General features: G+C 48.1%; 1 protein-coding gene across 1 annotated transcript in view; it reads left to right on the top strand.

Moving 5' to 3' along the window:
- LOC132805734 (bridging integrator 2-like) overlaps positions 1–5,044 on the top strand; it is a 112,882-nt gene extending 107,838 nt beyond the window's left edge. Inside the window, exon 13 of the mRNA XM_060820954.1 lies at positions 4,584–5,044. Within this exon, the coding sequence (XP_060676937.1) occupies positions 4,584–4,691 (108 nt within the window). The 3' untranslated portion in view covers positions 4,692–5,044. The remainder of the gene's footprint in view (positions 1–4,583) is intronic.
- The last annotated feature ends 11,331 nt before the right edge of the window (positions 5,045–16,375 follow it).

The raw sequence follows: 16,375 nt of genomic DNA, 5'->3' as shown, positions 1-16,375 counted from the left end.
ACCTGTCCCCACCAGTACTGTACCCCAGTGTTAGACAATAACAGACCTGTCCCCACCAGTACTGTATCCCAGTGTTGTACAGTGATGACCTGTCTCCACCAGTACTGTACCCCATTGTTTTACAGTCACACATTTGTCCCCTACAGTGCTGTACCCCAGTGTTATACCATGACATAATGATCCCCACGAGTACTGTACCCCAGTGTCCACAGTGACACACCTATCCACACCAGTATTGTAACGTGGTGTTATACCGTCACAGTTTGCATTCCTGCCAGTACTGTCCCCCTGTGTTGTCCAATGACAGACTAGTCCCCTCCAGTACTGTACCCCACTGTTATACAGTGACCGACCAGTCCTCACCAGTACTATACCCCTGTGTTATACAGAGACAGAGCTGTCCCTCAAGCACTTTCCCCCAGTGTTATACAGTGTCAGGCCTGTCTCCACCAGTCCTGTACCTCAGTGTTATACAGTAATACACCTGTCCCCAGCAGTACGGTACTCCACTGTTATACAGTGACACACCTGTCCCCAACAGTACTGTACCCCAGTATTATTCAGGGACAGACCCATCCCCACCAGTACTGTGCCCCAGTGTTATACAGTGACAGACCTGTCCCCACCTGTACTGTACCCCAGTGTTATACAGTGACACACCTGTCCCACCAGTACCGTACCCCAGTGTCATACAGTGACAGACCTTCCCCACCAGTACTGTACTCCAGTGTTATACAGGGACAGGCCCATCCCCACCAGTACTGTACCCCAGTGTTGTACAGCGACAGGTCTGTACCCACCAATACTTTTGGACGGAGTTATATAGGGCAAGACCTGTCCACACCACTACCGTACCCCATTGTTATACAGTGACAGACCTATCCCCACCAGTAGCGTATCCCAGTTTATACAGGGACAGACCTGTCCCCACCTGTACTGTACCCCAGTGTTATACAGTGACAGACCTGTCCCCACCTGTGCTGTACCCCAGTGTTATACAGTGACAGACCTGTCCCCACCAGTACTGTACCCCAGTGTTATACAGTGACAGACCTATCCCCACCAGTAGCGTCTCCCAGTTTATACAGGGGCCCGACCTGTCCACACCAGTGTTGTAACGTGGTGTTATATATTCACAGATGCATCCCTGCCGGTACTGTACCCCTGTGTTGGACAATGACAGACCTGTTCGCACCAGTACTGTACCCCACTGTTTTACAGTGACAGACCAGTCCTCATCTGGAACTGTACCCCACTGTTATACAGTGACCGACCAGTCCTCACCAGTACTGTACCCCAGTGTTACACAGCGACAGAGCTGTCCCACAAGCTCTGTCCACTAGTTTTATACAGTGTCAGACCGGTCCCTACCTGTACTGTACCTCATTGTAAAGCAGTAACACACTTGTCCCCAGCAGTACTGTAACCCAGTGTTATACAGTAACAGACCTGTCCCCACCAGTACTGTACCCCAGTGTTATACAGTGACAGACCTGTCCCCAACAGTACTGTGCCCCAGTGTTATACAGTGACAGACCTGTCCCCACCAGTACTGTACCCCAGTGTTATACAGTGACAGACCTGTCCCCACCAGTACTGTGCCCCAGTGTTATACAGTGACAGACCTGTCCCCACCAGTACTGTAACCCAGTGTTATACTGTGACAGACCTGTCCCCAACAGTACTGTATCCCAGTGTTATACAGTGATACACCTGTCCCCACCAGTACTGTACCCCAGTGTCATACAGTGACAGACCTGTCCCCAATAGTACTGTACCCCAGTGTCATACAGTGACAGACCTGTCCCCAACAGTACTGTACCCCAGTGTTGTACAGCGACAGGTCTGTACCCACCAATACTTTTGGACGGAGTTATATAGGGCAAGACCTGTCCACACCACTACCGTACCCCAGTGTTATACAGTAACAGACCTGTCCCCACCAGTACTGTATCCCAGTGTTATACAGTGATACACCTGTCCCCACCAGTACTGTACCCCAGTGTCATACAGTGACAGACCTGTCCCCAATAGTACTGTACCCCAGTGTCATACAGTGACAGACATGTCCCCACCAGTACTGTACACCAGTGTTACACAGTGACAGACCTGTCCCCACCAGCACTGTCGCCCAGTGTTATACAGTGACAGACCTATCCCCACCAGTAGCGTATCCCAGTTTATACGGGGGCAGACCTGTCCACACCAGTGTTGTAATGTGGTTTTATATAGTCACAGATGCGTCCCCGCCGGTACTGTACCCCTGTGTTGGACAATGACAGACCTGTTCGCACCAGTACTGTACCCCACTGTTATACAGTGACCGACCAGTCCTCACCAGCAGCGACTGAGCTGTCCCACAAGCACTGTCCCCAGTGTTATACAATGACAGACCTGTCCCCACCAGTACTGTACCCCAGTGTTATACAGTGACAGACCTGTCCCCACCAGTACTGTATCCCAGTGTTATACAGTGACAGACCTGTCCCCACCAGTACTGTACCCCAGTGTTAGACAATAACAGACCTGTCCCCACCAGTACTGTATCCCAGTGTTGTACAGTGACGACCTGTCTCCACCAGTACTGTACCCCATTGTTATACAGTGACAGACCTGTCCCCACCAGTACTGTACCCCAGTGTTAGACAATAACAGACCTGTCCCCACCAGTACTGTATCCCAGTGTTGTACAGTGATGACCTGTCTCCACCAGTACTGTACCCCATTGTTTTACAGTCACACATTTGTCCCCTACAGTGCTGTACCCCAGTGTTATACCATGACATAATGATCCCCACGAGTACTGTACCCCAGTGTCCACAGTGACACACCTATCCACACCAGTATTGTAACGTGGTGTTATACCGTCACAGTTTGCATTCCTGCCAGTACTGTCCCCCTGTGTTGTCCAATGACAGACCAGTCCCCTCCAGTACTGTACCCCACTGTTATACAGTGACCGACCAGTCCTCACCAGTACTATACCCCTGTGTTATACAGAGACAGAGCTGTCCCACAAGCACTTTCCCCCAGTGTTATACAGTGTCAGGCCTGTCTCCACCAGTCCTGTACCTCAGTGTTATACAGTAATACACCTGTCCCCAGCAGTACGGTACTCCACTGTTATACAGTGACACACCTGTCCCCAACAGTACTGTACCCCAGTATTATTCAGGGACAGACCCATCCCCACCAGTACTGTATCCAATGTTATACAGTGACATACCTGTCCCCACCAGTACTGTACCCCAGTATTATATCGTAACAGACCTGTCCCCAGCAGTACGGTGCCCCAGTATTATATCGTGACAGACCTGTCCCCAGCAGTACGGTACCCCAGTGTTGTACGGTGACAGACCTGTCCCCACCAGTTCTGTACCCCAGTGTTATACAGTGACAGACCTGTCCCCACCAGTACTGTACCCCAAATTTATACACTGACAGACCTGTCCCCACCAGTACTGTTCCCCATTGTTAAACAATGACAGACCTGTCCCCACCAGTACTGTACCCCAGTGTTATACAGTGACAGACCTGTCCCCACCAGTACTGTTCCCCATTGTTAAACAATGACAGACCTGTCCCCAGTACTGTACCCCAGTGTTATACAGTGACAGACCTGTCCTCACCAGTACTGTACCCCAATGTTATACAGTGACAGAGCTGTCCCCACCAGTACTGTCCCCCAGTGTTAGACAGTAACAGACCTGTCCCCATAGGTACTGCACCCCAGTGTTACACAGTAACAGACCTGTCCCCATAGGTACTGTACCCCAGTGTTATACAGTGACAGACCTGTCCCCACCAGTACTGTACCCCAGTGTTATACAGTGACAGACCTGTCCCCAGCAGTACTGTACCCCAGTGTTATACAGTGACAGACCTGTCCCCACCAGTACTGTACCCCAATGTTATACAGTGACAGAGCTGTCCCCACCAGTACTGTACCCCAGTGTTAGACAGTAACAGACCTGTCCCCATAGGTACTGCACCCCAGTGTTACACAGTAACAGACCTGTCCCCACCAGTACTGTACCCCAGTGTTATACAGGGACAGACCTGTCCCCAGCAGTACTGTATCCCAGTGTTATACAGGGACAGACCTGTCCCCAGCAGTACTCTATGCCAGTGTTTTACACTGACAGACCTGTCCCCACCAGTCTGTAACCCTGCATTATAACATTGGACAGACCAGTCCCTATCAGTACTTTACCCCAGCAATATAACATGGGGTACACACCTGTCCCCACCAGTACTGCACCGCATAAAACACCAAACCCCGTGATATATTTTGTCTGTGTACGCCATGGTTTTGATCTGTCCAGAGATCTGTCGGTTTTGTTCCTGCCCCGTTATGTCTGTTTTGTGCACCTTTTGTGTAAATTGTGTTCTGATCCTGTCCGTTGCCGAAGTTCTGGTGTTGATGTTCGCGTTGTGTCAGTGTATTATCGTGGGTCACTCGTTCTGAGTGTGGAAGCCAGCTCCACGTGGCCCAGACGCAATGCCAGCATTTCGTGCGACCCCCAATGATGCTGTCCATCTTTTTGGACCCGTTGACGTGCTGACCTTCATTTCTGTTCCAGGCGAAAGGATGCCTGATGGGTGTGAGGGAGGACGATTGGAATCAGAGCAAGGATGTGGCCAATCTGCAAGGTCTATTCCCAGAAGACCTGACTGAGCGTGTGGATTGAAGACCGATTCGGTGATTGACACTCCTAGTTCGAGCTCCACTGAGAAAGCCACCATGTCACTGCATTGACCTCCGTGCAAAACGAGCTTCCCTGGATGCGGCAATAGCAAGCACGGCAACACAGCTCAGTTGCAGTTGAACAGTGGCAAGGCTGGAGATAACTTGAAAGAGCTTTATAGCCTGTGTTTGTGTGCTTCTGTCTTGAGTTTCATTTCTTTACATGCACTGCATTAAAAAGCTGCATTGTGGAAAGCCAGATTGTTGTTTGACTGGAACAGGCTCCCAGCAAAATCTTCCAGCACTTCTCCATCCCTTTGACCTGAATGGAAGATTGATTTCCCAAAATCCCTTCACTAGATTCCTGACCGGGGTTGGACAGGGGGCTTTGTAGGGCGAGGGTGGGGAGAGAGTGATCATTTTGACCTTGTTTCTCTCTTGATTTTCAAATTCAAGAATTCAAATTCTGTCATCTGCGCCGAGCTACGGGGTTCTGGCTCGACGCTTTCTTGGCACAAAATGGTTGTCAAAGCAACCACCAGAGTTCACGTGCATTTTTTTTTCTTCGCTCTTTCGCTGGCTGGGTAACCAGTTGTTGCCCATCACTAACTGCCCCTTGAACTGAATCGTGTGTTCGGCTACACAAGGCAACCACATTGGTGTGGGTCTGGAGTCACGTGTAGGCCAGACCAGAGTAAGTAACACCATAAGGTATAAGAGCAGCAGGAGGCCATTCAGCCCATTGAGTCTGTTCCGCCATTCAATGATGTCATGGCTAATCTGATCATCCCCAAGTCCACTCTCCTGCCTTTTCCCCAATGCCCTTTGATTTCCTTCCTGATTAAAAATCTGTCGATCTTCACCTTGAATACATTGAATGACCCAGCTCCGACAGCCCTCTGTGGGAAAGAATTCCACAGACTCACTCCCCTCTGAGAGAAGAAATTCCTCCTCATCTCTGTCTGCAATGGGTGACCCCTTATTCTGGGATTGTACCCTCTGGTCCTAGACTCTCTCCCACAAGGGGAAACAACCTCTCCACATCTCCCCTGTCAAGTCCCTCAGGGAATCTTGGATGTTTCAATAAGGTCACCTCTCCTCCTAAACCCCAATGAGTCCAGGCCCAACCTCCTCAACCTCTCCTCATGGGACAGTCCCTCCATACCCGGGATCAGCCGAGTGTACCTTCTCTGGGCTGCCTCCAATGTCAGTCTGTCTTTCCTCAGGTAAGGGGACCCAAACCTGTTCACAGTATTCCCGCTGTGGTCTTATATAGTTTTAGCAAAATCCTCCCTATTTCTATACTCCATTTCCTTTGGAATAAACATCCCATTTGCCTTCCCTGTTATCGTCTGTACTTGGGTGCTAGCTTTTTGTGATTCATGCTTTTTAGGACCTCAGTGCTATCGCTTCCTGCAGTCTGTTTCCATTTTAAGAAAAAATATTCAGCGCTTCTACTCCTGCCAAAGTGCATAACCTCACAGTTGTCCATGTTATTATTGCCTCTGTAAAAGATTTTGCTTAACCCGTTTCTCTCCCTCTGCAGATTCTTTGTGCCACCCTCACCACTTCCTTTGCCGCCTATTTTTGTGTCATTGCAGATTTGGCTACAGTGCATTCACTCTCCTCACCCAAGTCATTAATGTATCTTGTAAATAATTGTGGCCCCAGCACTGACCCTTGTGGTACTCCATCAGTTCTAGGTTGCCAGCCTGAAAATTATCCCAACTCTGACTTCTATTAGTTAGACAATCCTCACGGTGGCTCAGTGGTTAGCACTGCTGCCTCACAGCGCCAGGGACCTGGGTTCGATTCCGATCTCGGGTGACTGTGTGGAGTTTGCACGTTTGCCCTTTCTGTGCAGGTTTTCTCCGGGTAGTCCGGTTTCCTCCCACAGTCTAAAGATGTGTAGGCTAGGAGGCTTGGCCATACTAAACTGCTCATAGTGTTGAGGGATGTGCAGGTTAGGGTGGATTGGCCATGCTAAATTATCCCGTAGTGTCCAAGGATGTGAATATTTGGGTGGATTGGCCATGCTAAATTGTCCCATAGTGTCCAAGGATGTGCAGGTTAGGGTGGATTGGCCATGCTAAATTGCCCCATAGTGTCCAAGGATGTGTAGGTTTGGGTGGATTGGCCATGTTAAATTGTCCCATAGTGTCTAGGGATGTGCAGGTTAGGGTGGATTGGCCATGCTAAATTGTCCCATAGTGCCCAGGGATGTGAAGGTTAGGGTGGATTGGCCGTGCTAAATTGTCCCATAGTGTCCAGGGATGTGCAGGTTCAGGTGGATTGACCATGCTAAATTGTCCCATAGTGCCCAGGGATTTGCAGGTTAGGGTGGATTGGCCATGCTAAATTACTCATAGTGTTCAGGGATATGTTGGCTGGGTGGAGTAGCCATGGGGAATGCAGGGTTATAGGGTGGGTCTGGGTGGGATGCTCATCAGAGGGGCGGTGTGGACTCAGTGGGCTGAATGGCCCGCTTCCACTCTGTCGAGAGTTTATTTACGATCAATAAATTTCATTTGAAGTTATTTGATCAGGGTTAAATTATATTTAATCAAATTGGCAGCAAGCCAATCATACTCACCCAGGCCTGTGCTCACTAGCTTCAAAACACCATGCCAAACATTTGCTACATAATGCAGATCACATTAATAATTCCAGCAGGTTCTGCAACGTGATGCATTCATGTGTGTCCGAAGTCAAATACAGTAACACGTATTTGTATGGAGGCTAAAAGAATGCATTCATAAATTGCACTTTTTTCATTGGGAAAATGGTTACGCTAGCTGATCAGAGCCTACCTGTCTACCTGGTAAGTAAGATTGATAACTGTTTCTGCTACATCTCCTTGCCAACGATGGCCAAATCAATTGGCACTTTCCTGTAAAACCGTGTAAATTTGTGTTTCTTTCCCATGTCTGGTGTCTAATGCCCTCACCCTGATGAACGTACGATGAGAAACTTCATCATCGAGTTTCCCTTGAGTAGTGTGTCAGCTCAACACAGCTCCATTATCATGCTGTGCCTTATTTCTGAAGCACTAAGTGTTTCTATTCTGTGTTCCCAAGCACATACATGATGTGGTCGCCAACAAATAGAGGTCAGCTGCCTTCTTGAATCCAAACTGTCCTCTCCAAGTGGCACAGTACCTACCTAGCATTGGATTTCACCCTCAACGATTACTGTTCTGCATTGTTGAATTTGTGAGGCAGGTCATAACTGAGCACTCAATAATGGACAACTTGTGCATTGACGTACGCAGACAGTTTGTGAGATCCTGCCCTGGAGCAATTTGTTCCTTCCAGAGCCTCACATTTGACAGAGTTGATGGCATCTGGTCAGTTCTGTGTTGCAAGCGAATATCTAACACGCTGGAAAAGAGCTAAAAATAAGCGATACTTGTTCCAACTGGAACAGTGAGAACATTAACCCTTGATCTTCAGACGAATGAGCATGTGCCTCCAGTGCAATCGCCAATTTGTCAGCCCTCTCCTATGTATAATTTATTGGTTGATGTCATGGTACCACTGCTATCAAGGATAGCACTTGGCGACCACATGGTTAATAGCCTTTGAGAAGCTTTTACTGAGCTATCGTCCTGACCTGCTACAGCCCACATGCTGTCAGTTTCGCCACTGAGTTGTGAAGAAGTGAGCTCCAGGATTTTGACCCTGAGGAAGCAAAGGAATTGTGATAATGGGTCTGAGTCAGGACGTCCTGTGGCTTGGAAGGGAACTGCTCCCAGGCATCTTGTCTATAGTTGCCCTCTCCAGATCAACGCCAATGAACACACTGATTCACAGCCTTTACTGTTAATGCAATCCGCCTCTTTATTTATCACACAGTCTGATTAGACAATGGACAAGAGACAATAGATGCAGGAGTAGGCCATTCTGCCCTTCGGACCTGCACCACCATTCAATATGATCATAGCTGATCATCCTTAATCAGTATCCTGTTCCTGCCTTTTCTCCATAACCCTTGATACCATCATCCTTGAGAGCTCTATCCAACTCTTTCTTAAATGAATCCAGAGACTGGGCCTCCACTGCCCTCTGTGGCAGAGCATTCCACACAGCCACCACTCTCTGGGTGAAAAGGTTTCTCCTCATCTCTGTCCTAAATGGTCTACCCCGTATTTTTAAGCTGTGTCCTCTGGTTCGACACTCACCCATCAGCGGAAACATGTTTCCTGCCTCCAGAGTGTCCAATCCTTTAATAATCTTATATGTCTCAATCAGATCCCCTCTCAGTCTTCTAAACTCAAGGGTATACAAGCCCAGTCACTCCAATCTTTCAACATAATTCTACATAGAATGCCTACAGTGTGGAAGTAGGTCATTGGGCCCATTGAGTGCGTACTGACCTTCTAAAAAGCATCCAACCCACCCCCTACGCATTTCCCAGGGCTCACCCATCTAGACTGCACATCCCTGGACTATTTAGCAATCCACCTAATCTTTGGACTGCGGGAGGAAACTGGAGCACCCGGAGGAAACCCATGCAGACACGGGGAGAATGTGCAAACTCCACACAGACAGTCGCCCGAGGCTGGAATCGAACCTGGATCCCTGGCGCTGTGAGGCAGCAGTGCTAACCACTGAGCCACCGTGCCATAAAATTGCTTCAGGTCACATCATAAAGCTGCTTTAAACTCACAACTGAGATTTGGGTAGGAACCACACTGATGAGCGATATCTGGCCAGACTTCAGCTGGGTGCACCCTCTTCCTCTGGACTCTGAGCTCAGGCCCCTGCTTCTGCGATGGCTGTTCTTAGGTTATTGTTCTTGCTGTTTTTTGCAATATGTTTCCCCTTGATCTTCCAGAGAGCTCGACTCCGGCCCAGCACCCTCATAACTCTGACATTATCCATCCAGGGGTGGAGTGACAAGATACACCTGTCCTCCATTGTGCCTTTAGGTTTAGCAACCTGTGGGTCAACCTGTAGCACATGGACTGCAGCGGGTCAAGAAGGAAGCTCACTCCCACCTTCTCAACAGGGCAACGAGTCATAGAGTCATAGAGATGTACAGCATAGAAACAGACCCTTTGGTCCAACCCGTCCATGCCAACCAGATATCCCAACCCAATCTAGTCCCACCTGCCAGCACCCGGCCCATATCCCTCCAAACCCTTCCCATTCATATACCCATCCAAATGTCTCTTAAATGTCTCTTAAAGGGTTCTTAGACAGGTGGAGGAACAGAGGGATCTTGGGGTCTATGTACATAGATCTTTGAAAGTTGCCACTCAGGTGGATATGGCTTGTAAGAAGGCCTATGGTGTATTAGCGTTCATTAGCAGAGGGATTGAATTCAAGAGTCGTGAAGTGATGTTGCAGCTGTACAGGACTTTGGTTAGGCCACATTTGGAGTACTGTGTGCAGTTCTGGTCGCATCACTTTAGGAAAGATGTGGAAGCTTTGGAGAGGGTGCAGAGAAGATTTACCAGGATGTTGCCTGGAATGGAGAATAGGTCGTACGAGGATAGATTGAGAGTTCTCGGCCTTTTCTCGTTGGAACGGCGAAGGATGAGGGGTGACTTGATAGAGGTTTATAAGATGATCAGAGGAATAGATAGAGTAGACAGTCAGAAACTTTTTCCCCGGGTACAACAGAGTGTTACAAGGGGACATAAATTTAAGGTGAAGGGTGGAAGGTATAGGGGAGATGTCAGGGGTGGGTTCTTTACCCAGAGAGTGGTGGGGGCATGGAATGCGCTGCCCGTGGGAGTGGTAGAGTCAGAATCATTGGCGACCTTTAAGCGGCAATTGGATAGGTACATGGATGGGTGCTTAATCTAGGATAGATGTTCGGCACAACATCGTGGGCCGAAGGGCCTGTTCTGTGCTGTATTGTTCTATGTTCTATGTTCTATGTTCTTAAATGTTGCAATTGTACCAGCCTCCACCACTTCCTCTAATGACGAAGGTCAGACAGCCGTTTAGCGGCTTGTATCACCAGATTCCTGTTTAATGAGCAGTGCCAAGCTCTTCCTTGTGCAATCAGCTTTTGTTCCTGCGGGATTGGCCACTTTTTCCCATCATCCTTGTGAAGAGTGAGCTGTTAACCGTTCTGGTATGGCACGGGACTTAAGCAGCAGCTGTATAGCTGCAATCTGCTGTCCTTGCCCTTCTGGCTGGCAGAGGTCTCGGGTTGATAAGTGCTGTAAAAGTAAGCCAGGTAGACTGATACAGCGCCCCTTGTAGGTGGCACAGACAGAGGTGTGGTGGCAAAAGTTGCGTCATTAAGATTAGTGTTGAGGTGGCAGGTGGTTTCTCCCCACAGTGCATTCCCCTGCACAGTGCAATGGACAGGCTATAGGAAGCTTTATTCGCTGCAAACGTCTGTGCCTCTTGCATTGGATCACGGAGTGTCATGCAGGATATGTGGCACAAGGGGCTTTTCAGTGCAACTGTTGCTCTCAAAACTCCTCCCAGCATTCCATGCATCATCCAATTTGCAGGCAATTTATTTCATAAAGAAGAAGGTTGAAAATGGAAACATGTGGGCAGATGGGTAATGCATCACCAGAGAGACAAGGGAGGACAGCGTGATAAGTACATCAGAGATTAGAGGGACAATGAATAGACAGAAATGGTGAGAGAAAAGAATGGTTTTGAGCGTGGAAGCAAGAGAAATCATTTGAGGCACAGACAGGGCAAGAGAGGTGGAGAGGGGGTGAAGTTAAAACTTAGATTGTTACCAATGCATTTTTTCCTTATTAAATTAGATTCCCTATAGCGTGGAAACAGGCCCTTCAGCCCAACCAGTCCACAACGAACCTCTGAATGTAACCCATTCAGACCCATTTCCCTCTGGCTAATGCACCTAACACTACGGGCAATTTAGCATGACCAATTCACCCTGGCCTGCACATCTTTGGACTTTGGGAGGAAACTGGAGCACTCGGAGGAAACCCACGCAGACACGGGGAGAATATGCAAACTCCACACAGACAGTCACCTGAGGTTGGAATTGAACCTGGGGCACTGGTGCTGTAAGGCAGCAGTGCTAACCACTGAGCCACCATGTCACCCTATATGAATAACTTTATGTCCACTCCACGGCAGTGTGTACCATCTATAACATGCACTGCAGAAATTCAGAGCTGAAAATGTGTTGCTGGAAAAGCGCAGCAGGTCAGGCAGCATCCAAGGAGCAGGAGAATCGACGTTTCGGGCATGAGCCCTTCTTCAGGAATGCACTAAAGATCCTCAAACAGCATGTTCCAAACCCACCACCACTTCCATCTAGAAGGACAAAGGCAGCAGATACATGGGAACATACCCCTCCCCCCGCAAGATCCTCTCCAAGGCCCTCAGCTTCCTGACTTGGAAATATCTCGTCATTCCTTCACCGTTACTGGGTCAAAATCTTGGAATTTCCTCCCTCACAGCATTGTAGGTCAGCCTGTAGCACATGGACTGCAGCGGTTCATGAAGGCAGCTCACTCCCACCTTCACAAGAGGGCAACGAGTCATAGAGTCATAGAGATGTACAGCATAGAAACAGACTCTTTGGTCCAACCCGTCCATGCCGACCAGATATCCCAACCCAATCTAGTCCCACCTGCCAGCACCCGGCCCATATCCCTCCAAACCCTTCCTATTCATATACCCATCCAAATGCCTCTTAAATGTTGCAATTGTACCAGTCTCCATCACTTCCTCTAGCAGCTCTCTTTTATATCTTTCCCCTGTCTCCATAAACCTATGCCCTCTAGTTCTGGACTCTCCGACCCCAGGGAAAAGACTTTGTCTATTTACCCTGTCCATGCCCCTCATAATTTTGTAAACCTCTATAAGGTCACCCCTCAGCCTCTGACACTCCAGGGAAAACAGCCCCAACCTGTTAAGCCTCTCCTTATAGCTCAAATCCTCCAACCCTGGCAACATCCTTGCAAATCTTTTCTGAGCCCTTTCAAGTTTCAAACATCTTTCCGATTGGAAGGAGACCAGAATTGCACGCAATATTCCAACAATATCCTGTACAGCTGCAACATGACCTCCCAACTCAATACTCTGACTAATAAAGGAAAGCATACCAAACACCTTCTTCACTATCCTATCTACCTGCGACTCCACTTTCAAGGAGCTATGAACCTGCACTCCAAGGTCTCTTTGTTCAGCAACACTCCCCAGGACCTTACCATTAAGTGTGTAAGTCCTGCTAAGATTTGCTTTCCCAAAATACAGCACCTCGCATTTATCTAAACTCCACCTGCCACTTCTCGGTCCATTGGCCCATCTGGTCAAGATCCTGTTGTAATCTGAGGTAACCTTCTTCGCTAGGAGAAAGTGAGGACTGCAGATGCTGGAGACCAGAGTTGAAAAATGTGATGCTGAAAAAACACAGCAGGCCAGGCAGCATCAGAGGAGCAGGAGAATCGATGTTTTGGGCATAAGCCCTTCTTAACCCTCTTTGCTGTCCACTCCACCTCCAATTTTGGTGTCATCTGCAAACTTGCTAACTGCACCTCTTATGCTCGCATCCAAATCATTTATGTAAATGACAAAACGTAGAGGACCCAGCACCGATCCTTGTTTGACTGGGACGGGCAAGAAATGCTGGGCCCAGCCAGCGACACCCACACCTGACAAAATGAGCAAGTAAAAACAAATCTTCCAATCGCTGCTTTGGGGTATTTAAAGAATAGAGGCTGGTAGTACAGGTGTAGAGAACACTGGGAGAGGATTTCACTGGCTGGGCCAGCATTTATTGCCCATCCCTAATTGCCCAAAGAGTTAAGAGCCAGCCATATTGCTGTGGGGCTGGAGTCACATGTAGGCCCAGACCAGGTAAGGATGGCAGTTTCCTTCCCGAAAGGACATGAGTGGTGGAGGCTGATACAATTGCGACTTTTAAAAGGCATTTGGATGGGTCTATGAACAGGAAGGGTTAAGAGGGATATGGGCCAAGTGCTGGCAAGTGGGACTAGATTAAGTTAGGATATCTGGTCGGCATGGACAAGTTGGACCAAAGGATCTGTTTCCATGCTGTACATCTCTATGACTCTATGACCAATGAAGCAGATGAATTTTTCCTGACTGTCAGCATTGAATTCATGAGCCTTATTCAACCCTTAATTCCAGATTTGTTTTTTTAAAAATTGATTTCAAAATCCACTATTTGCTGTGGTGGCATTGAACCCAGGCCCCAGAACATGATTTGGGTCTTAGGATTAACAGTCCAGCAATAATACCACTTGGCCATCACCTCCCCTAAATAAAGCAGTGTCCTCAACTTTAATAATAGAGGCTTAGAGTACAAAAACAAGAAGAACTTTTTCACACAGAGGGTGGTATGTGTATAGAATGAGCTGCCAGAGAAAGTGGTGGAGGTTGGTACAATTACAACATTTAAAAGGCATCTGGATGGGTATATGTGCTGGATGTCTTGAAACGCATAAAAATGCATAAATCCCCTGAACCTGATCAGGGGTACCCTAGAAATCTGTGGGATGCTAGGGAAGTGATTGCTGGGCCAATTGCTGAGATATTTGTATCATCAATAGTCATAGGTGAGGTGCTGGAAGACTGGAGGTTGGCTAACGTGCTGCCAGTATTCAAGAAAGATGGTAAGGACAAGCCAAGGAACTATGACCAATGAGCCTGACTTCGGTAATGGCTTATTGGAGGGAATGGAGTTATTGGAGGGAACCCTGAGGGACAGGATGTACATGTATTTGGAAAGGCAGGACTGATTAGGGATAGTCAACATGGCTTTGTGCGTGGGAAATCATGACTCACAAACTTGATTGAGTTTTTTGAAGAAGTAACAAAGAGGATTGATTAGGGCATAGTGGTAGATGTGATCTATATGGACTTCAGTGAGGCATTTTACAAGTTTCCCCATGGGAGACTGATTAGCAAGGTTAGATCTCATGGAATTCAGGGAGAACTAGCCATTTGGATACAGAACTGGCTCAAAGGTAGAAGACAGAGGGTGGTGGCGGAGGGTTGTTTTTCAGACTGGAGGACTGTGACCAGTGGAGTGCCACAAGGATCGGTGCTGGGCCCACTACTTTTCGTCATTTATATAAATGACTTGGATGTGAACATAAGAGGTACAGTTAGTAAGTTTGCAGATGATATCAAAATTAGAGGTGTCATGGACAGTGAAGAAGGTTACCTCAGATTACAACAGGATCTTGACCAGATGGGCCAATGGGCTGAGAAGTGGCAGATGGAGTTTAATTCAGATAAATGCGAGATGCCGCATTTTGGGAAAGCAAATCTTAGCAGGATTTATACACTTAATGGTAAGGTCCTAGGGAGTGTTGCTGAACAAAGAGACCTTGGATGCAGGTTCATAGCTCCTTGAAAGTGGAGTCACAGGTATAGGATAATGAAGAAGGCGTTTGGTATGCTTTCCTTTATTGGTCAGAGTATTGAGTACAGGAGTTGGGAGGTCATGTTGCAGCTGTACAGGACATTGGTTAGGCCACTATTGGAATATTGAGTGCAAGTTGGGTCTCCTTCCTATCGGAAGGATGTTGTGAAACTTGAAAGGTTCAGAAAAGATTTACAAGGATGTTGCCAGGGTTGGAGGATTTGAGCTACAGGGAGAGGTTGAATAGGCTGGGGCTGTTTTCCCTGGAGCGTCAGAGGCTGAGGGGTGACCTTATAGAGGTTTATAAAATCATGAGGGACTTGGATAGGGTAAATAGACAAGGTCTTTTCCCTGGGGTGGGGGAGTCCAGAACCAACGGGCATAGGTTTAGGGTGTGAGGGGAAAGTTATAAAAGAGACCTAAGGGGCAACCTTTTCACACAGAGGATGGCACATGTGTGGAATGAGCTGCCAGAGGATGTGGTGGAGGCTGGTACAATTGCAACATTTAAGAGGCATTTGGATGGGTATATGAATAGGAAGGGTTTGGGGGGATATGGGCTGGGTGCTGGCAGGTGGGACGAGATTGGGTTGGGATATCTGGTTGGCATGGACAGGTTGGACCAAAGGGTCTGTTTCTATGCTGTACATCTCTATGACTCTATGACTCGTTGCCCTGTTGAGAAGGTGGGAGTGAGCTTCCTTCTTGACCCGCTGCAGTCCATGTGCTACAGGTTGACCCACAGGTTGCTAAACCTAAAGGCACAATGGAGGACAGGTGTATCTTGTCACTCCACCCTTGGATGGATAATGTCAGAGTCACGAGGGTGCTGGGCCGGAGTCGAGTTCTCTGGAAGATCAAGGGGAAACATATTGAAAAAAACAGCAAGAACAATAACCTAAGAACAGCCATCGCAGAAGCAGGGGCCTGAGCTCAGAGTCCAGAGGAAGAGGGTACACCCAGCTGAAGTCTGGCCAGATATCGCTCATTCGTGCGGTTCCTACCCAAATCTCAGTCGTGAGTCTAAAGCAGCTTTGTGATGTGACCTGAAACAATTTTATGGCACGGTGGCTCAGTGGTTAGCACTGCTGTCTCACAGCGCCATTTAAAAGGCATCTGGATGGGTATATGAATAGGAAGGGTTTGGAGGGAAATGGGCCGGGTGTTGGCAGGTGGGGCTAGATTGGGTTGGGATACCTGGTCAGCATGGATGGATTGGACCGAAGGGTTTGTTTCCATGTTGTACATCTCTATGATTCTATGATGCTGAACTTATACAAGACACTTGGTGGGCCTCAGCTGTACTATCGTGTTCAATTGTGATCGCCACATTATAGGAATGAT

The sequence above is a fragment of the Hemiscyllium ocellatum genome, chromosome X, assembly GCF_020745735.1.
Source record: "Hemiscyllium ocellatum isolate sHemOce1 chromosome X, sHemOce1.pat.X.cur, whole genome shotgun sequence".
NCBI lineage: Eukaryota > Metazoa > Chordata > Chondrichthyes > Orectolobiformes > Hemiscylliidae > Hemiscyllium > Hemiscyllium ocellatum.
The sequence above is the reverse complement of the archived record's forward strand: the minus strand, read 5'-3'. Positions and strand labels throughout refer to the sequence as shown.